This window comes from Chlorocebus sabaeus, chromosome 3 (assembly GCF_047675955.1).
Source record: "Chlorocebus sabaeus isolate Y175 chromosome 3, mChlSab1.0.hap1, whole genome shotgun sequence".
In the NCBI taxonomy this organism is placed as follows: Eukaryota; Metazoa; Chordata; class Mammalia; order Primates; family Cercopithecidae; genus Chlorocebus; species Chlorocebus sabaeus.
In genome coordinates, this window is record NC_132906.1 from 81,855,171 (window position 1) to 81,877,637 (window position 22,467).

General features: G+C 44.3%; 1 protein-coding gene across 3 annotated transcripts in view; it reads left to right on the forward strand.

The window, feature by feature from the left end:
- Positions 1-22,467, forward strand: part of CLYBL (citramalyl-CoA lyase) — a 315,217-nt gene that overhangs the window by 268,418 nt on the left and 24,332 nt on the right. For 2 of the 3 annotated variants that reach the window (XM_073014469.1, XM_007960767.3), the window contains exons 8-9: positions 18,598-18,717; positions 19,722-19,849. The exons of the other annotated variant lie outside the window; for it this stretch is intronic. In XM_073014469.1, the coding sequence (XP_072870570.1) occupies positions 18,598-18,693 (96 nt within the window). In that variant the 3' untranslated portion in view covers positions 18,694-18,717; positions 19,722-19,849. Of the gene's footprint in view, positions 1-18,597; positions 18,718-19,721; positions 19,850-22,467 lie in introns of those variants that run through there. 3 annotated transcript variants of the gene reach the window in all.

Sequence of the window (22,467 nt, forward strand, 5' to 3'; positions counted from 1 at the left end):
GTGGAGGTTTGTTTCCTACAGCAAATTCTCCTGGTGTTTTGTCCAGCAAGGTTGAAATGATTCAAGTAATGGGGCTTCCAGTAGGGACATATGGTTATTTTATCCAGTTAGCATGTTTCTTTCACTTTGCCTATAAACTGGCCGGTCACAGAAATTGGATCTGCAGGTAGGTGACTCTGGATCTTGAGGGGATCTTGGGGTTTAAATAATGTGGGTTCTGTTTGTAAAGATTTTGTGTAAATGGGTTGCACAATTGTATAAAGTGTTGCTTCCAACAAACATCTAGTCTGTTTTATGTCAAATGTGAATCACTGATGAACACATGAACCCTCAGATATTTTGTCCAAAGCGCAGATGACTCTCTCAAAGATAGGAAACTGGTGGTTTGTGTCCTAGTGTGACAGTCATAAATTTCCAAAAGACCTTTTTCCTCCCTCTGATAAAAATTTCATTCAAGTAATGCTTTTATGTAGAAATGATACAAGAAGGAAAAATTATGTATCTTTGCTTTTCTCTACTTCTTCCTGCTCTCATCTTAAATTATATCCTGCCCAAACACCAAAGGTATAGCTGAAGTTCAGTTAGTGCTGAGCCATTTGTGTTCTCTACAGTAATAATCATTACTATTATTCAAACATAAAAGCTCTACCTTTTCTTCCTGTCCTCTCCAAATGGCAAAATTCATGGGACTACTTCGACCATGAGCAGATAAATTATTGGGGATCAGACTTTGGTATTACAGAATTTGGGGGATGTTTATTTTAATTAAAAGTCCTAAGGAAATAGTTTGATATCCTTAGTATAATGTTGGTTGACAATCACTTCACATTAAAAGAAATAACGATCAGCTCATATCATCTGTCCCTGTTTGGCAGGCAGTGATTCTTGTGGCTGCTTTGTTTCAGGAAACTGAAAGGTATTTTCAGGCTAAAAAATTTTGCCTGGCACAGTAGTCCAGTGACAGTAATCAGAGTTAGGGCTAGAGACTGACACTGGGGATTCTAGGTTATCTTATCTTATTAACATCTGCTGGAAAAAGTTTAGACATTCTAAGTAATCTCTGCTCCTATGTTAATTCCCAGAAACTAAAATGTCTTCAATTTAGCCGACATCAGCTGTAAGGTCTCCATCCACAACACTAATCAAACTGACTTTCTTCCATCCTTCCAGAAAAATGTATTTTGAGATACAACCTGCATACCATTAATTGTTTTAGTTTCAAATTATTTGGTAAAATGCTTTAGCCAGGATAAATCATTTCCACATGATTTGTTTTAAATTTATAAAGGATTTTCTTAAAAGTTAATTCCATTTTTATGTCTTTTTTATAATAATGGTGATTCCATTAATATTGGAAAATTATTCATTCAAAATGAATTTAATATGCTTATTAAAGTAATATGATTTCAATAATTCTTTTTTATCAATAAAGAATTTTGTATAGTATAAAAATTGAATACTTGAAAACATCTGAAGCAAATAATCATCTAATATTAATTGATATCAATAGAAATAATTTTATATAAACAAATACATATAGCATACATGTTTATACAACACATAAACATTCAAGTATGTATGATAACATGTATTTCCTCAAATCTATATTATGAACTTAGTGCTAAAGTTTTTAATCTCTCCATATTCATCACTTCTTAGGCAAAAATGACAGCTAAAGGAAACAGTTGCTTTTTTAAAACAGTCACTAATCACAGGAAATCTTAATATAGGAATTTACCATTTCTTTCCAAATGGAGACCCTAACAGAAAAATGTGAAGGAATAGCACAATGTGTTATGTGTGTCAAATTTTTAAAGATACTTTGCTAGAATATTCATATTTTGAAGTATCTGGCTACAAATACGGCTTTGCTTCATTTTCAGTTTTCCGAACATTCTCTTTGATTCATATAATGGATGTACGTGCTTTGTTTGGTTTTGGAAGGATTTTGTTTAGCTTTTTCAATATTTCTCCTTTGTTATAGCTTCACAAGTTGGCTAAAGCCTGAGGAAGGGGAAGTGTTCCTCTTTAAATTCTGGGTTCAATTAACAATCACAAATGTCAAAAACAAGGTCACTACCTGACCTAACAACTGTAAATATCACAGATAGCCAACACTCTCATTTCACTCCGGAGAGAAAAACAGTGCAAGCTGATAAATTCACATTAATAAGCACATCTTCTACTGGAATATAAACTGGAAACGTATCTCTTCATAAAGAAAGAAAAAGGAAAGTAAGAGTTTTCTTCCTTATGTAAGTCTCTCCATCTAGAAACTTTACAAACAGTAATACATCCCTCCTCCCAAAATATTGAAAGCAGATCATTTTCACAGGTGTCTGATTGCCGCTCGCACACCTTTCATTTCTGTTTCCAAATGCAGGGTTTTACAAAAGAAATACTGCTTGGTCCAGATGGCCTTCTAGAAGGCTCCCTGAGAGAACTCAGGAGAAGTTTCTCTAGCCAAAAATATTGTTTCCGCTTATTCAAGTGCCAGAAATCCCACTGCCACTCTTTCACGCAGATCGAATAAACCATCTAAAGATGTGGTTGCTGTCTTTGTCAACTGAAAGGGTTGATTCCCCTATTAGACGACAGTGTATCCTCCCACACCCACCCAGCCCACTACCCACAGCATTCCCTCTGGATTTATGAGCAGGAACACAAAAATCAGAGCTGAGAGGTTTGTAGTGAAAATGAAAGATAAAGGGACATAACTCTATTTTTGAGATTCTTAGTAATTGCACTTTTCCCTTTATTTCCCTGTTCATTTAACATTTTCAGAAAGATCGGCCATAATTTTGACTTTTAAAAGTCCAGTTCTTAGGAAAGCTGAGTCTGCCAATGATGACTTTAAGATTGGATGCATTAACACAAAATTGCAAAATTTTAAACATGTAAAACAAAGTAATGAAATGCTACAAAGTATTGAAATCATATCATATCTTATTTCACTTTTTTTTTTTTTTTAGTGGCAAATGGCTGATTTGGTATTTATTAGAGGATAAGAGTGTTTTTAATAGGCCGGGTGCAGTGGCTCATGCCTGTAATCCCAGCATTTTGGGAGGCTGAGGCAGGCAGATCACAAGGTCAGGAGTTTGAGACCAGCCTGGCCAGCATAGTGAAAACCTGTCTCTACCAAAAATTCAAAAAATTAGCTGGGCATGGTGGTGGGCGCCTTAATCCCAGCTGCTTGGGAGGCTGAGGCAGGAGAATCGCTTGAACCCGGGAAGCAAAGGTTGCAGTGAGCAAAGATCGTGCCACTGCAATCCAGCCTGGGTGAAAAACAAGACTCTGTCTCAAAAAAAAAAAAAAAAAAAAAGTGTTTTTAATGCAGGTTAAATTGGATAATGTTTTAAATTGGTTGTTTTTTCCTTAATTTATAACACATTCTTAAGGATATTTTAATCAAAATATTCTTTATCCAGGTTTATATTTTTCAGAGTTTTATTTGCTCAGTTTTGATTTTAAAGATGTCATTATTTTAGCTGGATGAAATCTCAGAAATCTTTTAGTCAGATGCCTTCAGTTTATGACTTAATGCACTGAAACCCAGCAAGGCTTCAGAAGCTGCCCAGTGTCACTCATGGCCAAGGTGGAGAGAGGGCTGCGAGCAGAATTCAGGGCTTAGTTTGTAAGTCAAGATATGAAATATCATAAATGTGGCTTCAGTTGAATTACAGTGAATACCCGCACTCATGACCAAAACGAGATAGAGCCTTAAATGCACTCAGTCACAATCAAAGTCTGGATTTGGGTAGTTCCAGTGTATGTCTTTTCTTGAGGATAAGCAGAAACTAATGAGGAAAGAGAGAAACCAGGGTCTCCACGTGCCTTTCCCCACACACCTCCCTGCTCAGTGCTGGCCTGCCCTCGTCCCCCAGCCCTGCCCCAGGAAGGCTTCTAGGCTCTGTTCACTGAAAACCTCACTTCATATTATTAGTTATCAGTCGTTCAGTCTCCCAACATAGACTGGAAACTCCCAGAGCAAGCCTGGGGAGCCTTTAACAGAGAGGCCATATCTACTCCAGAGCCCAGTGTCATCTCAAGGACATCAAAGGACAAGTCCTCAGAGTCACACTCTCAGTTACACCTGTGCTCACACACACCCCATGGCGTTCAGTGCCTATGACAGCAAGATCCAAGTGATGGCCAGGGGAGGATCATTTTGTTTCTTGGACACCTTTCCCTCTTTCCTCTTCCTGTATTTCTCCCTCTAAGGATGGATGAGTCTGTGTGTGTATCTTTCTGTTCCACGCTCATTTTCCTTGCCCTGAATTCTGTTTCCCCTTTTTGTTTACATCTTTTTCTTTCTCACCACATCATCTCCACACCCCACACCATCCCTCGCCTTCTCTCCTGTAGCTAATTACAATAGAGACTTTCAGAGCATTGTTTTATTTTTTTGTTGTTGTATTAATTAAATAATTTTGTAATTTTTTTTTTTTTTTGTGACAGTGTCTCACTCTGTCACCCAAGCTAGAGTGCAATGGCACGATCTCAGCTCACTGCAACCTCCACCTCTGGGTTCAGGTGATTCTCCTGCCTCAGCCTCCTGAGTAGCTGGGATTACAGGTGCGCAACATGCCTGGCTAATTTTTGTATTTTTAATAGAGATGGCATTTCACCATTTTGGTCAGGCTGGTCTCAAACTCCTGACCTCATCATCTGCCCGCCTCGGCCTCCCAAAGTGCTGGGATTACAGGCGGAAGTCACCACGCCTGGCCCAGAATTTTGTAGTTCTTTTTATATTGAATTTTATTAAAAATATAAAGCAACCATTTCCATAATTCTCTCTTTTTTTCCACTTTAGGTCAGTGGGCCTCAAAAAAAAAAAAAAAAAATGGTGAGGCAATTGCTTACCACTACCCTAGGGAATAAAGAATTCTCTGGCCGGGCGCGGTGGCTCAAGCCTGTAATCCCATTGGGAGGCCAAGACGGGTGGATCACGAGGTCAGGAGATCAAGACTATCCTGGCTAACACGGTGAAACCCCGTCTCTACTAAAAAGTACAAAAAAAAACTAGCCGGGCGAGGTGGCAGGCGCCTGTAGTCCCAGCTATCCGGGAGGCTGAGGCAGGAGAATGGTGTGAACCTGGGAGGCGGAGCTTGCAGTGAGCTGAGATCCGGCCACTGCTCTCCAGCCTGGGTGACAGAGCAAGACTCTGTCTCAAAAAAAAAAAAAAAAAGAATTCTCTCTACTGTAGCATGCACCTCCCTGCAGCATCTTGGGCAGAAATAGGTACACGAAACACGTTTAGTAAACGCTGTTTAGCTAACTGGTTCCCAAATTCCTGACAATGCTAAAACAATTTATTAGATGTACTTTTAACAGTATATATGACATACTTCTGCTACCTTCTAGAAAAATCAGAAGAAGATGTTTCCATCAATTATTTCATCAGTTGTTATTCATCAATTGTACTTTGAAAAAATGTGCCAGTATTTTAGTAAATCTTTCAGTCTCTTCTAGTTAATATTAACTCATTAAATCTGTGTTCCAAAGAAAGAAGAAGCCTGCCATGTATGAAATAGAGGAATTTTAGCATTATTGGTCTTAGCTACAAACTGTTATAGGTGGCATTCATTGTCTGCTTTTCTCATGGGCAACAGGAGCTTAAATTTGATGTCAAATATTTTTAAACAAAGACATTTAAACATTTGGCCTGTTACACATTTGTCTTGGTTTTAAAAATAATTTTTAAAAATCTTTAAACAAAATTTCTGGTTTCAAAAAGAAATCTGAAATGGAGGTGATAGTAGCAGAACGCTACACAATTACTAAAAAATCAACGAATTATACACTTACAATGGGTGAATTTTATGGTATGCAAATCATACCTCAATAAAGCCACTTTAAAAACTGAGAAAATTAAGCACAAAACCTAATTTGATGGCAAATGTGTTAACTCCCTTAGATTTTGATACGCTTATAAATCCAATTGTTTTCACCTCAATACATAGCTTTCTACATAGCATACTTGGCTTTATTTTTCCAGATTTCCTTGTGAAAAGATATCGAAAACAAAGACTTGCCTACTCTTGCCTGATTATTCTGCCTGAATATTTTTAAAGAGAAATCTTGCCCTCTACATGTTTAGGCCCCGAGGAAAGTTTTAAAACTAGAAGGCTACCGTGGTCTCTCTGATCAGTTTTTACAGTAAGCATGGCTCTGGTCCGTGGAGACCCAGACATGGGCAAGCAGATGATTCGGGATGGTCATATATTCAGATAACTGGCACACACGTGCACCTCAGCTCTCCTCCCTGCTGTTTGACTGCCTCTACCTTTCCTGCCCTGCTCCTGCCCAATCCATCTTCCAAGCCTTCTACTGCTGCTTCCTCCCCATCGCACCCCCGACTTCCTGGAATTCTTGGTAAAGTCCCAAATTAGTCTTACCAAGAACAACACACAAATCTTTCTATTTTCTAGCTCCATCTTTCCATTTATTTAGCTAAAGCTAAATAATTTCACCCTTCCTTTGTAAAAAGCAAAATGTTAATGCTGTCCATTCATTTTGCATCCACTCAATTTCCACATTCCAAGAAACGTCCCCCCTTTTGAACAAATGTGTCTATCCATCATCTTTGCTATACGTCTTCCTTTTCTGGCCCATCATCTGCTGAAAGAACTGTGTCCTGTGTTTCAGTACCTCCTCCTCAGTGTAAGCCAAGCTCTGGACTTCAGATCATCTGCATTTGATTAGCGTCTGTCCTCTGCTGATATTCTAAGTTTTTAAAATTTTCTAAATTTATTTGTTTTCCTCCTGAGGCTCTGCCAAATATATAGCATCCCTGAGTCTAGTTTCTTAAAGAGACAACTAAATCTGTGATTTATAAGAGTTTAGAGGGGACAGGAAGCTTCAGACATGAGCCTGTTTCTGTTCATTGTATTTTCAAAGACACTGATGTCTCTCAAACTCTTGCAGGTCTTAAAACTACTCTGAAATCATAAAACCCACTTAGAATTCAAACAGTCTGCTTCTCACTGAGCCATTCTGTGATAAGTGGAATTAAATAATCTCTGGCCAGCAATAACAGTAGCAATACCAGTAGCAATGGTGTAGCAGTAACCAGGCGAGCAGTGGCCATGGGAGTGGTAATAATAACCAGAGGAGAGATCATCATACTCCTAACAGTAGTGGTGGCCGTCATGACAGTGGTGTGGCCACCGTAGTGACTGTGCTGGTAGCATAACTACTCCCATTTATTGTGAGAGCCTGTTAGATGACAGGCCATTGTGCATATATATATGCATATGTATGCATATATGTGTGTATATATGTGTGTATATATGCATATATATGCATATGTGTGTATATGTATGTGTATATATGCATATATACATATATATGCATGTGTATATATGCATATATATGTATATATGCATATATGTGTATATACGTGTGTGTGTGTATGTGTGTGTGTGTGTGTGTATATATATATTTTTTTTTTTTGGAGATGGAGTCTTTCTCTGTTGCCTAGGCTGGAGTACGGTGGTGGGATCTCGGCTCACTGCAACCTCCACCTCCTAGGTTCAAGCGGTTCTCATGCCTCAGCCTACTGAGTAGCTGGGATTACAGGTGCATGCCACTGTGCCCAGCTAATTGCATTTTTGGTAGAGACGGGGTTTCACCGTGTTGGCCAGGCTGGTCTTGAACTCCTGACCTCAAGTGATCCGCCCACTTCTGCCTCCCAATGTGTTGGGATTTCAGGCATGAGCCACTGCACCTGGCCCTTGCATACATTATTTTATGTAATCCTCACAACAGCCCTATAGGGGCGATCTTATCCCCATTTTCCAGATGAAGAAATTAAGACTGGGAAAGGTAGCTGTATTCATTGTGGTTCACACAGTTGGAAAAGGCATTCCTGGATTCAAAGTCAGGTGTAACAGAGCCCAAAGTCCACATCCCTAACCTCTGCATGAAGCTGCTTCTAAGGGAAACACCGAGAAAAGCCAGATCCTTTCTCTCCAGGGAGCTTCGTTACCCTTCATTGCAGCCGCAGGCTACTGAGAGCCACCGCAGGCTGTGCCCATGCTGGAAAGTGTCCTGTTTTTGCATAGAGAAGATGAGCCCCTGTGCCTGCTCAGACCATCACTGACCTGGCAGGTGGAGCTGCCCCAGAAACACAAGAGGCCTCCCTTCTGTGCCCCTCCTGGCCCTGCCCTCTGAGTGACAGCCAGAGAGCTACAGGGGAAGGGACGGGTGGGATAAAGAGGAGCTTCTCCAGGCTTCTGCACCTTTCAGAGCTTGGAAAATGAATCCACTAACTGCCTAGGGTACACAATTCTCCCAACCTCCTGCATGACCCCCAAACTCAGTACCCTCTGTGAACCTATACCTTCCGGGGCCTTCCCCAGCCGCTCAGCATGCTGCTCCCATCTGACTTTTCACTGTGCTTCCCAGTCAGGTGCAAAATGAACACCACCCCATCCCACCCCAAACCCGATATTCCCACTGTTACATTCTTATGAATTATTTAAAGGGCTTCCCCATCAAAGGCCATGGAGTGTCTTCCGTCTGAATTCCATGATAGGTAACCATAGATTAGCACAATGTGAATTGGTGTCTATGTTGAATGACTTCAGTTGAACTTTCAGAAATTTCATGTAGAGATACATTAGCATCCGTAAATTATCTGGCAATAGGAAAGAATGGCTGCTGAATTTCAATTCAAAATATTATTAAAATACCGATCAAATTATCACTACAATTTAAAGTGTTAAAAAGATGAAAAACACGTTCTATACGTTCTAAGTCTTCAGTCATATTCTTTTACTATCTTCCTGACAGTTGTTTATTTATTTAATTATTGAGACAGGGTCTCACTCTGTTGCTGGAGTGCAGTGGCACGATCATGGCTCGCTTTAGCCTCGACCTCCTGGGCTCAAGTGATCCTTCCACCTCAGCCTCCTGAATAGCTGGGACCACAGGTGCGTGCCACCACACCAGCTTTTTTTTTTTTTTTTAAAGACAGAGTCTCACTATGTTGCCCAAGCTGGTCTCAAACTCCTGGGCTCAGGCAATCCTCCCATCTTGGCCTCCCAAAGCCACTGTGCCCAGGCTTCATTACAATTTTTAAAGATGTTTATTCATAAAACAGAGTTACTGATAATCAGATATTACACAAGGACCAAATATCACCGCCTTTAATCCCCCTAACAAATGTTTTAGGTATTTTTAAGACTTAAAATGTCACTCATATATTGTATTATTGAATTCTACTATTTCTGGTACTGTAATAAATTACAGTAAGAACTTTCAAATGGAAGCCCAGGATGAAAAATGTTATATTTTACTCTTTCCCAAATTCTCATTAAAATTGCAATTTCACGCATTTGCTTATCTGCACATTATATGTATTTTTAGCCTCATCTTAAGTAATAATAATTCTGAAATAGCTTAGATATGCCATTTTTATAAATTATATTAAATATAATTTAATACATAGTATATACAAAATAAATATGTAGCTGTATTCGAATTTTCTCTATAATTATCCCAAATACCAGTTATCAGCCATACTTTGGGTTACAATGATTAATAAGAAGAATTTGAGATTTGGGGTGAAAAGCCTTAGATTCTAGTCTTGTCCCCTTAAGTTCCTTTTAAGATTAACTAGTACTGAACCCCATTGTTTGCACCTATAAAACTAATCATGCCTTCTGTACTACAGGTGAGAAAAAGTCTTTGAAAATATTTTGGGTCAGGCGCAGTAGCTCACGCCTGTAATCCCAACACTTTGGGAGGCCACAGCAGGCAGATGACTTGAGGTCAGGAGATCAAGACCAACCCGGACAACATGGCGAAACCCCGTCTCTACTAAAAATACAAAAAGGTAGCCAGGCTTGGTGGGGCATGCCTGTAGTCCCAGCTAGTCAGCTAGTGGGGAGGCTGAGGTGGGAGGACCACCTGAACCCGGGAAGTCAAGGCTGCAGTGAGCTGTGATCGTGCCACTCACTGCAGCCTGGGAGACGGGAGTGAGACCCTGTCTCAAAAAAAAAAAAAAAAAAAAAAAAAAAAGAATATTTTGTAATAGTATAAAGTACTGTCAAATGAAACCTCTTTTTTGGGTAATGGGTCTTCCTAATGGCATTACCCTCTTCCAATTTTCAGTTTGGAAACTAATATTCCAGGGCTTACTGAGAGTAGTGTTAGCTAGAGTAGAGGTTACAGTTGCCAAGACAATCTTCCTGTTTCCTCCTCAAGGAAACTAACATCCTTTCCACCAGATCTACCCCTCCCCTGGCGCTCAGAAAGCCGTGCCAGACAATCCATCCATGCTGTCCCACTCGGAAGTAGGGCTGGGCCAGGCCAGCCCAGCCCAGCTCTTAGCTTCCCCATCTTTGGATCCTCGGACCACCTCTGGACAGAGGAAAAACACCCAGAGTGAAGGAAAGGAAACAGGTGGTTCAACTTCCTCTGCTTGGGGTCCAGAAAGGAGCAAATATGGGCCCCTCAGTGTGTGTAACAAGAACAGAGGAACCCCACTGGGTTTCAGTCCAGCTTCGTCTAATACAGACTGTCTTTATGTGCTTTGTCATAAGAAAAGTCAAGCAGCGAATACATAGCAGAACCGACTGGGCGCGGTGGCTCACGCCTGTAATCCCAGCACTTTGTGAGGCTGAGGCAGGTGGATCATGAAGTCAGGAGTTCAAGACCAGCCTGGTCAACATGGTAAAACCCCGTCTCTACTAAAAATACAAAAATTAGCTGGGTGTGGTGGCGGGAGCCTGAAATCCCAGCTACTCAGGAGGCTGAGGCAGGAAAATAGTTTGAACCAGGGAGGCGGAGGTTGCAGTGAGCCGAGATCGCGCCATTGCACTCCAGCCTGGGTGACAGGGCTAGACTCCGTCCCAAAAAAAAAAAAAAGCAGAACCAGTATTTTAAAGTGTCGTCTCTCTTCCAGATTGCTTTAATTTAGACTGGAGTAGGCTATGTATCCTCAGGCCCTAGGAGACAGCTTTTGAGCCATAGAGAGAACCACAGAAAGATCCAGTGTCTCCTACCACACCCCTTAGTTTTGTTATCTGTTATGTCACTGGTGACCAGAGACACGAGGCTCCTGCAGAACAAAGAAAGCCAACTCCACGCACACTTCCAGTCCCCACGCCCTTCTCCTGACTCTTCTGGCATCCCTGACCTTCGAAAGCTGACTTTTAAAGTATTGTTCTTTGAACCCCTTCCCTGGTCAAACCAGCGCCATTGTGATGGCTCCTTCTCTCTGCAGCTCCTTGGCCCTGAAGCACCACAGACGTCATAAACTCACTTGCCCTTTAACTGTTAAGTCACTTGCACGAGTTAACTAGAGCCCAAACCAACATGAAAATTTTTTTTTCGTGAAAAGCTCTCACTCTGTCACGCGGGCTGGGGTGCAGCGGTGCCATCACTGCTCCCTGCAGCCTTGACCAGGCTCAGGCGATCTTCCCCGCTCAGCCCAGGAGTGCTGGGATTACACTACCACACTGGCCCCAGCATTACCCGTTTAGAGGTCAGCCACGGTGTCCTACCAGAGGCTCAGCAAGTGTTAGCCAACTGAACAGTGAATATTGCCAGACCAGGGGCACAGAGAGACACGTGCAGATAAAGGAGAGGAGAAGGTGAGCTCAGAACTGGAAAGCTTTGTGGAGACCTGGGGTGGTTCTGTCTTCTCCTATCACTGTCCCCTCAGTCACCCAGCTCGTACCCCAGAAAGAGCCATCATTTGCCCTGCTCTGTATTCCTTTCCTCCTCCTGTCCCTTTCCCCTGCTTAGCTGCTCCTCACCCATCACATGTCAGTTTAAACATCACGTCCCACAGGACGCCCCACCTGATCAGGTTAGGTCCCCTATCGGTTACTCTTCAGCTCCCCTGTGCCTTGCTTTTTAAACAAACATTCTCATTCATAAGAAATAGTTGTTTCTATCATTGTCTATTTAATGTCTTTCCCCCCATTAGACTGGAAGCCCTGTGAGGTCAGGGACCACATCTATCTTGTTCCTGCTGTCGTAAGTCCCAGGGCCTGTGGCACGCCAGGCATGCAGTAGACTCTGCATCCATGTCGATGCAGGGAACTGATAGGCACAGGTGTGGGCCAGGGCATCCTGCACAGCTTGATGGGGTGGGAGGCAGAGCCCCATATCCCTGAGACCAGCTGGGATGAAACCTCACTGCACATTCAGGTGACTTAAAGACCCAGCAGGTATGTGTGAGAGCAAAGCTTTGCCCAGACAACTACAGTCCCTTCCCTAAGGTCCCAAATTAAAGAAAAAGAATGACCCAAATCACCAACTATCGAACCTGTGTCCCTCTATTCAGGCAGGTCGGTATTGCTGCTCTTGGCTTTTCATTCGGCCTTTTCCATCATCGCCAGGTCAGCAGTCACAGAGCATCTCCTGTGTTCCTGGCAGGTACTGGGTACTGGGTGCTGGGTGCTGGCTCTTGGGAGTCAAAGGCACGTGAGGCCTGGCGCCTGCCCACAGGCGCCTCACGGCGTTGTGAGAAAGACAGCAATGTAAGCAAATAGATAGGAACACAGGCTATACCGGGATCTGCACAGGGAAAGGGTGGAGAGGGATTTGCTCTAGCAAGGAGGCCTCAAACACTTCATAGAGCTGACAACTTGACATCTGGAAGCATTAGGAGGAGTTTGCCAGACAGGGAAAGGGCCTTCAGAGAGAGAGAGAGCAGGGCATGCGGCAGAGCTGCAGGGCAGTGTGTTTTGGGGGATGGGTCTCAGGGGACTGGCAGGAGACGAGGCTGAGGGGGGCAGGGTCCCATCATGGGCAGGCTTGGGTCTCCACTGAAGATACTGCACTTAATTCTGCAAGTCCAAAGAAAACCACGGCGAGGTTAAAGCAAGGGGATGATTCCATCAGATCTGTTTTAGAAAGATAACAGCATGCTCCCAACTAGAAAAGTGCCACCCCCTATAAACATCCTGGCACCACGTCCCTGAGAGCTCCGGGAGCCAGCTTTGGAGCCGGGAAGCCTCACTGAGCTGTGGGTGCCTGGCACCCAAACGGACATCCTTCAAATGAATGTCACAACAAAATTGAGAGGGAACCGAGGGCACACGAGGGCCTTTCTAAGGACTCTCCAAGTGGGAGAAGTTGAAAAACAGGAAAGAAGAATGCAGCAGTGCCCGTGAGAGTGTCTCTGGGAGCATCATCTTCCACCCTTTTTTGGGGAGTTTCAGGGCGCTATTGACTTTGTAGGTAAGGAAGAGCCATATCCCAGGAGGCCACAGCTGGGCTGAGAGATTTAGCAAGTGGAAGGCACAGCCAGGATCTCGAGGAGAAATTTGATCATGGCCAACACTGGCTGGAAGTTTAGGAATTCCCTGGGAACTGCTGTGAGGCCAGTCATTCATTGAGCAGAAAGACTTAGCACCATATGGGAAAAGGGTGATACCCCAAAAAAGAAGGACTCCAGCAGCTGTATTCAAATAATAGCGTTGAATTCTCACAGAGAGCTCCCTCTCAGGGAGCCACAGCAACGCCGTCATCAGAATGTGGTGTTGCAACCCCCTCAGTGTCCACAGAAGTTATTTGGAAACATAGGGAATAGGGAAAGACTTAGATCAGTTTGTGGTTTCTAGAAAATTACTCTTTTAGGACTGTGGAGAAAAAAAGTCAAGTACTAAGTGCCAGAAATGCAAAATATATGACAATTTCCCATAGATGTGATTACTATTGTCATCATACTGGCATCACCTCTTTCACTGTCAAATTGTAAGTCAGATTATGTCAGTGCTTATCTGATCAACGGGCAATGGCCAAGGTGTCAGAAAAACCACAGTTCGATGGTGACTGTTTCCTTCCTATGCAAAAGACACGTGTGCTATGGTGATGCTGGCCTTCACCTTCAGGAGTCTGAAATCATAGACATATGTATAGTAAGATGTGCAAAGCAATTGACCAGTGATTTATTACAACACATAACGCCATAGGTAACTGTCAAATAAAAGCCCAAGATGTCCGGAGCTCCACGCGATGCCTGGCATTGCTGTAGGTACCCATCTGTGTGAGCAGTGCAGTCCCACAAAGATGGCCCAGATTGGGAAGAAGTGCAGCCATTGTAGGCCCTCAGATCGTCCCTGTGCTCACCACCCTGGCCTTTTCTCCAACTCTTGTTGCATCAGGTAGCACCTGCTTCTTCCTTCCCTCTCCCCTCCAGCGAATGGTAAGCTCCCAGAGGGCAGGGCCAAGTCGCATCCTCTCACAGTCCCAAGCGACTGGCACAAGGGAGCTGCTCGGTCCATTCTTGACGGATGAATGAATAAGTGGTGATTAACCTAAGAAAATTCTGCCATTTCGCATCTTGGGGATGCCTTACAAGAGAAAGGCATCATTTACAGAAGGCTGCAAGAGGGCTCTTCAGTTTATAGACATACATATCCAAGCCAGCCTAACCATTTCTACCTGGGGGAGCTAAAACATGGAAGCTCTCAAACATGAATATGCATTAGAATCACCAGAGGAGTCCCCGTCAACCTCCAGGTTTTCTGCACAAACCATGTGGGACTGGGCCCAGGAATCTGCATTTTAACAAGCCCCCCCTCCCCCACCCATTATTCTGATTCAGGGAGTCACAGAACACACTCAGAGAACCCTTTTCAATCACCAGGCCCCTAAGAGCACAGGCTTGGCATTAGATAGAATCAGCTTTATCCCTGTTCTGCTATATATTTCCTAACTACAGGGCCAAGTTGCACATGTTTCTTAAGCTCCTTCTGCCTCTGTTTCCTCAGTTATTAAAAGGGGATGAGTACAAACTCAAAGACAGAAAGGAGAATGGTGGTGGGCAGTGGCTCATGCCTTGTAATCCCAGCACTCTGGGAGGCCAAAGCAGGAGGATCACTTGAGCCTAGGAATCTGAGACCAGCTTGGGCAGCATAGGGAGACCTTGTCTCTACATAAAAAATTAGCTGGGCATGGTGGTGCACACCTATGGTCCCAGCCACACAGGAGGCTGAGGCAGGAGGATGGCCTGAGCCTGGGGGGTCAAGGCTGCGTTAAGCCGTGATGATGCCACTGCACTCCAGCCTGGGTGACAGAGTGAAACCCAAGGATTCTACTTTTGGCATCCTTGTTAAAAGTAGAATGGTGGTTGCTGGGGGCAGGGGGACATGGAAATGGAGAACTGTCTAATAGATACAGAGTTTCAGGGATTTGGGTGGGGGGAGGTTTAGGATGGAGTCTCGCTATGTCACCTAGGCTGGAGTACAGTGGCACGATCTCCGCTCACTGCAACCTCTGCTTCCCGGGTTCAAGCAATTCTTGTGCCTCAGCTTCCCGAGTAGCTGAGATTACAGTTGCCCACCACCACGCCCAGCTAATTTTTGTGTTTTTAGTAGAGAGGGTTTCACCATGTTGGCCAGGCTGGTCTTGAACTCCTGACCTCAGGTGATCCATCTGCCTTGGCCTCTGAAGTGCTGGGATTACAGGCGTAAGCCACCGCGCCCGGGTTGCAGAGTTTCAGTTTTGCAAGAAGGAAAAGCTCTGGAGATCTGTAGCACAATGTACATAGAGTTAACACTACTGAACCGTACGCTTAAAAACATCTAAGATGGTGAATTTTATGTTACATGTTTTTGCCACAACTGAAAAACAAAAGTTTTACTGCGGATGGATAATGGTATCTACTTCAAAGTGTTGTTATGAGCATTACATGAAATAATGTATTTAAAGTGCCAGGCAACAGGCCCCAGACTAGGAATTGCTCAAAGAATTACAGCTATTATTATGACAGTAGCATGGGTGTTAAAAAATTTAACCATGAGGCCGGGCGCGGTGGCTCACACCTGTAATCCCAGCACTTTGGGAGGCCGAGGCAGGCAGATCACCTGAGGCCAGGAGTTCGAGACCAGCCTGGACAACATGGTGAAACCAAGTCTCTACTGAAAATACAAAAAAAATTAGCCAAATGTGGTGGCATGCACCTGTAGTCCCAGCTACTTGGGAGGCTGAGACAGGAGAATCACTTGAACCTGTGAGGCAGAGGTTGCAGTGAGCCGAGATTGCGCTACTGCACTCCAGCCCGGGCAACAGAGTGAGACTCAGTCTCAAAAAATATATAAATAAATAAATATAAAATATAATCATTAAGGAAGATTTCAAACCTTCCCCAAAAATCCAAGTAGCTTTTTGATGAACTGCATTTTTCCAAATCCTGACCAATAGACTATTTTCATCTCACCTATAGATCCACATGTTTAAAAAAATGCCACCTAAATTACAAGTGGCTATGTGAGAGCCTGGGGATATTCACGCTAGGCAGTTTCGTTCATAACACTGAAATCATCCATTTGCAGAGATGCAGGACACAGAACAAATATGCTACATTTTGTTTTGTACCTTAAGCTTCATTAAAGAAAATCAAGCAAAACCTGCCACCATAGAAGAAATGATCTCCCAGTCTTGAAAAACTATGTGAAGTGTTTTTCATCTTTGATATGCACATGGAACCCAAAGCAGTTTTGGGAACGTGGCACAGACTCACGGCCACCGTTTGGATTCTTTGTGCACCGTTTTGATTTCATGTGCATCTATGCTAATTTCGTCTCCCCAGCCTATTGTTTAAACCCTAGCAAGACAGATGTGCTGTTTTACAGGGCCATAATCCACTTGGTGGGCAGATAACCAAGAGGCCTTTGGTCTTCATCATTTACTCCAATAAGAAAACTAGACGACTGCCTTGTAAAACAGCATGTGACCCAGGCCCTGATTTCCACATAACGCCAACCTACTGGACCTCCTCGGAACTTCCAGCCAAATTAGGAAAATTCCTCCTGGTCATCAGCTCGAGGCTGAATTAAGTTATGGAAAGGACAATCCGGGGGTATAAACAGTAAAAACGAGAGGACTGGGAAGTGACTTGCAGTACAGGAATTTAGGCCACACAGGTGTTCATATGAGTAAGAGTCATCATTCTAAGGCTGAGAAGGTTGGCCACTACTGGTAAAAATCCTGATCCTAGTAGGCTTAGAATCTCTCTCAATCGAAAGATAAATCCCAAAAGTCATTGCTAAGGATTCCCCCCATTTTTCTTTACCTCCATCCTATGTATAACCATAACTTATTACCTCAGCCCTCATCATGGGAGCCCAGCACTCCCATCCCAGCAGCCCTGAGTAACATCAGCATTGACTGTTGGGAAGTGGTACTTGTGAAATCCAGAAACAAGCTGCAATAGATGCAAATGGACTGTCATCAATGTGCGTTAGGATTGCCCCAACCACCTCCAGATATCAAACGACCCCTGCTCCCCACTCCCACCAGCATCCTTGCCCACAGGTCAAAGCAAGGTGGATTAGGATGAAGGGCTATCATTGTAAGCAACAAAAGGAAGTGATGAAAAGAACACAAATAACCAGACATTAACTTTGAGTTCTGAGCATGCTGCTTTCTGTCCATTTAATCTGTCTTTTGCTGATGCACTTAAAGAAGCTACCTTGTCTTCTTAATGTGGGGATCTCTGATGAAGGCTTGAAGCTCTGAGACCCAAGCATCAGCCCCAGCTCTGGCTTTCCCTAGTCACATGACCTTGGAAGATCACTTCTTTTTTTCCTTCTTTTATTACTCTGAGCCTCCATTTCCTCATCTAGAACAGGGCTTAGGTTACTTGACACAGTCTATATAAGTATGGTAGAAGTTTTTTAAAAAAATGAGTCTGTAAAATGGGGCTATTCCAGGAGATTTTAGAGATGTCTTCCCATCTTAACATTCAACAGATCTGTGATTCTTTTGTTACAGCTCATGTCCCTGGTATTTCTTTCTTTTTTTGAGACGGAGTCCCGCTCTGTTGCCCGTGCTGGAGTGCAGTGGTGTGACCTTGGCTAACTGCAACTTCCGCCTCCTGGTGCAAGCCATTCTTCTGCCTCAGCCTCCCAAGTAGCTGGGACTACAGGCATGCACCAACATGCCCAGCTAATTTTTTTGTATTTTTATTAGAGACAGGGTTTCACCATGTTGGCCAGGCTGCTCTCGAACTCCTGACCTCAGGTGATCTGCCTGTCCTGGCCTCCCAAAGTGCTAGGATTACAGGCATGAGCCACCGCGCCCAGCAGTCCCTGGTCATCCTAATGGTCTGTAAGTGTGTACCAACAGACTCATCTCTTTGTACTCAGTACTATCCTACCTTGCATTTTCTCATCACCTTATCAGGTTACCTCTCAATTATGTTACAGCAAGGCGGTAAGATTTTGCCATTAGCCTGACGGTACAAATTTTTAAAACAATAATCAGTTGCCAGAATATATTCCTGCTTTTAAAGTTCTACATAATATTTCAAAAATATATAGGGAAGTATTTAGATTTTCCTCCCACAGCTGTTTTCTGCTTGATTTCAAGAGCTAACTGAACAGTTTCCTGTCTTGTGTCCGATGTGTTTTTCCTCTCCATTAAAATGCTGAAGATTTTTATTCTTTTCCAGTCTTTAGGAGAAAAAAGAAATCTCTCCTCTGTAATTTACTTTGGCTTTCTCAAAAGTTGGGTAGGAAAGTCAGTATAATTCAGGTGGAATCTAAAATGTTCTTGTTGTGCAAGCGTGCACAGAAAGGAAACCTATCATTTGAGCAGTCTTTTGGGGAGTTCGTGTTCTCTGTTTTCCAGGGAGCCTTTACTTTCCAAGGGAGTATGATCGACATGCCATTACTGAAGCAGGCCCAGAACATTGTTACGCTTGCCACCTCCATCAAGGAAAAATGATCTGTTAAATGAAGCTCTCATCAGGTGGGCTGAACATATACAGTGGGTTTCTTAAAGACAAACCACAATACTCAAAGCAACGTGTTAGGATGCCAGATTGGGACCTGACTCCATTTACAGCTCATGTGAATCCCGATTTTGTTGTTGTTGTCTTACTGACCAGTTATTCCCCTAAAAAAAATGAACGTTTTTCCTTTTGGATCCAAGTTTATGACTTTATCATTTTTAGTGTGTTACAAATATGGGCTTATGATTTCACAGGGAGGTAAGATCCTGGGGAAAGATGGGCTGTGAGGGGAAGGTAGGTCTTTAATGACACGGTCTTTCCCAAATAGACATATTCTCTCCACCCTTCTCATGTTACTAAATGTTTCCTGCTTGTTCATGTGTACAGCTGACACCACAGATAATTTTAAGAAAGCCAGGCCTTTAAAAAATAGTAACAACATTAAGGGCTCATCTCTACTTCACTAGTAATCTGATAAAACAACAGAGATGGCATCAGACAAGGATACTAAGTACTATATTGGCTTAAAAAGACACTTTCTAAAAATAAACTTTCAAAACTGGTTACTATTAACCTCCACCCCCAAAATGAAACATCCATCTCCTCCAACCGCTAGATGATGAACAGGAAAGCTGTCGTCCTGGGTGAACGCTGTGGGTCAACCGTTACTGGCAATTAAAAAATAAATGTGCAGAAACACACGACCATCCATTCTCCCCCTTTATTTTCCCGTTTAACTGTTTGCCATTGAGGCCATTTCCCCCTGGAAATGTATGGCCGAGACAGGACTCCCTCAGTCATAAACTTGTAGCGTCTCAGGAGACACAATGCCCCCGAGCTGGTGCATGTGGCCCCTGCAAGATTTGCATCACATTAGAGATGCGGCTGCAGGTCAGATGGGTGGTGTGGTTAACGGGCTTAGTAAAGCTGTTTTGAAGAGGTTAACCCAGCTTGTAGTAAGGGTAAATAAACATAACAACCAGCCATTGTTCCCTATTCAGCATGTACTCTTATATTGAAGGCTAAAGGGTATTGAAGCTGCAGAGGGATCAACTTGTGCTTGCCAGAGGACGCCAATGAAGTTTGAAACACCAACAATCAGAGATTTTGTTTCTGTTCCTCATTAAATCATGAGCTTTTGTGCCGAGACTCTGGACGACTGTTCCTTAAGAAATTAACAGAATGGGAAGTTTTAAACTCTACACCAACCTTTTCATGACCTACACAGCAGCAACACTGCTACTCTTAGACAAACACCGCGGGGAAGGCTGTTCTGTTTATTTAAATTTGTAAATAGAAAACAGTTGTTTTTTACTTTCATTTTTCACCTCCTCCTACGCCCTTTTGGATTATTTCCTCCGCAGCCCCTAGCGTGAGCCCCAACCAGGCATCTCCTTTTCCCCACTTCTTGCAGTTCCCACAGGAAGCCCGAGAGGTGAGTGGAGCTGAGGTTAGACACCAGGAGAGGCACCATCACATGAAAGCATGGCCGCAGAGTCCCACGGCCACCAGGTGACCCCCCCCCCCCCCCACCCAGTGCACAGCAGAGAGGGACAGCCATGCGGGGAGCCAGCACTGGGCAAGATGGCTCTGGGGATCCTCATTCTGTGAAGACAACAACTCATTTCCCAAACACGGGATCCAGGAGACAGAGAGCTCCTAAATGGAGATGGCACACGCTCCGTGGGGTCCCTCATAGAGCAGTGCCACTCTCCACCCTGGCTGCCCTGTGCTGCCCCAGAGTGGCCAGAAAGGAAGGCGGGAGCTAGCCCCATCCTCACTCAGAGGCGGAAAGGAGGAAGATGGCATCTCACCAAGGTGAGAGCCGAACGGCCTCTAGCCACACTGCTTCCAGACCCCAGACGGGGCAGCAGCAGCAGTTCCTGGAGGAGCACCCACAGCACCCATTGTTGCAGCTGGGACCCACCCAGGATGGGACTCCTGGAGTCAGGTGCCCACCAGGTAACCCAGGACCACGCTGCGCACACCAGGCTGCCCCTCTGCTCAGAACGCAGAGGGATGGGAGGATGGCTTGGCAGTGGGAAGACTAAGGAAGGCCTCTGTCACTGCCCCTGCCATACACACCTGCTGAAGGTGTTAGAAACCGTGGAGGCAGGGCTGGTCCTAAGCAAAAGAAGAAAACAAACCCCACCTCGTCCTTCCTATGGGCAGCCCTCACCCCAGTCTAACTACCCTTCCCATCCTCCAGCCTAATCCAAAGAAGCCCTTGGCTTGAGGTGATGAGGGGCTTGCATTCTAGTCTGCACCCTGGCCCCACTGGCAGCCAGCCCGCCCGCCCCACACAGAGGAGCCTCCTCAAGACCTCCCCAGCCAAGGAGCCCTAAGACCTGGGGAAAAGCAGGCCCCTCCGCAAGGTCCCTGGGTGGTACCGAGGCCTGACTGGCTAGGTCTCCCGCTGCTGGCCACTCCCAGGCCACGGTTTCCTAGGTCCCAACCACGTCGGACTGCTCGCCACGCCCCTGCCCTCATCCCAAACTGCTTTGTTCAAACAAAACCACCTTGTTGCAGTCTCCCCAAATGTCCAGTTTATTATCTTCCTCATAATCCATGGTCCCTATTAGGGTAGGATCATGAGATTAGGACCTATGAGAGTCACAAATCTGGACCAAAGTCCCATTCCCTGAACAGAGACCCAAACGACGAGGGTCCCAGAAGAGAGTTCAGTCCTGATCAGAAACCCATGGTGCCTTAGTCCTTGAAGAACAAAACTCCAGGAAGAAGATGCTGGAAGGCAAAGGGTATTCCCCCTCTTTCCCCACCCGCATCTCTGTGGTGCCCTGGGTGGGCCCAGGTGCCCTGGGAAAGGTGGGAGAGCAGCCAAGGGTGGGTGAGTGATCTCCACTGAGCTCACCGGGCACCCCGGACATGGGGAAGTGACAGCTGCCCGGCTCCTGAGCCAGGCATGGGTGACAGGAAGAGGACCTTGCAGCTAATCTGATTAATTAGAAACCATACCTGTTTATATTTTGTGTAGCTCATCACAAGCCGCTTAGCCATATCACCCCCCTGTTATTAATTCTTGGGGTCTAAATTATGGGTAACACTATTAAAACATTATCAGAACTAATGAGAAACAATTACTTAGAAAATGAGCCGGGACAAGATTGAGTCGAGAACATCAGTGGTGATCGCTGTAGATTAGTTTAATAAATCATCAGGTGCAAGGCAAGACTGACTGTATGTATGCAAAGCCCCGTCACGGGAAAATGAAATTGAGATTTTTTTTTGCATAATTTTTTCATTAATCTCAATAGGACCCGTGTGGTGTAGATTGCTTTATTCCCCTAATACCTTGCCTGAGGGGGGGTGCCCAATAACGTCTTCATTGTTTTACTGAGGTCTTAATGACAATCTGTGACAACCTCATTTTAATGTATAGAGGATTATATCAATACAGTCATGTTTTATTGAAACGATGGAGGGAACTCCAGTCCGAGTCGGGCAGTGTCTGTGAACACAAGTTAGAAAGTTTCTCGGCATCCGGGAGCCTTCCCGGCTGATGTCCCAGTGTCAGTCCTCCCAGCCGCCCTCCCCTCCTCTCCTCCAGGGGCGGCTGGGAAAACAGTCCTGCGGGATGAAGACTTCACCGCCTCCGATTTCAATCTGAAAGTAACTCCTTCCCTGGCATATTTCACTGGGCAGATAGAACAAACCATGTCGTTTTCCCCCGTCTCTAAAATAGACATGTTATTATCATTCACAATTTTGCACCCGGTCGTTTTGCGGGAGTTCGGGAAACTGACGTG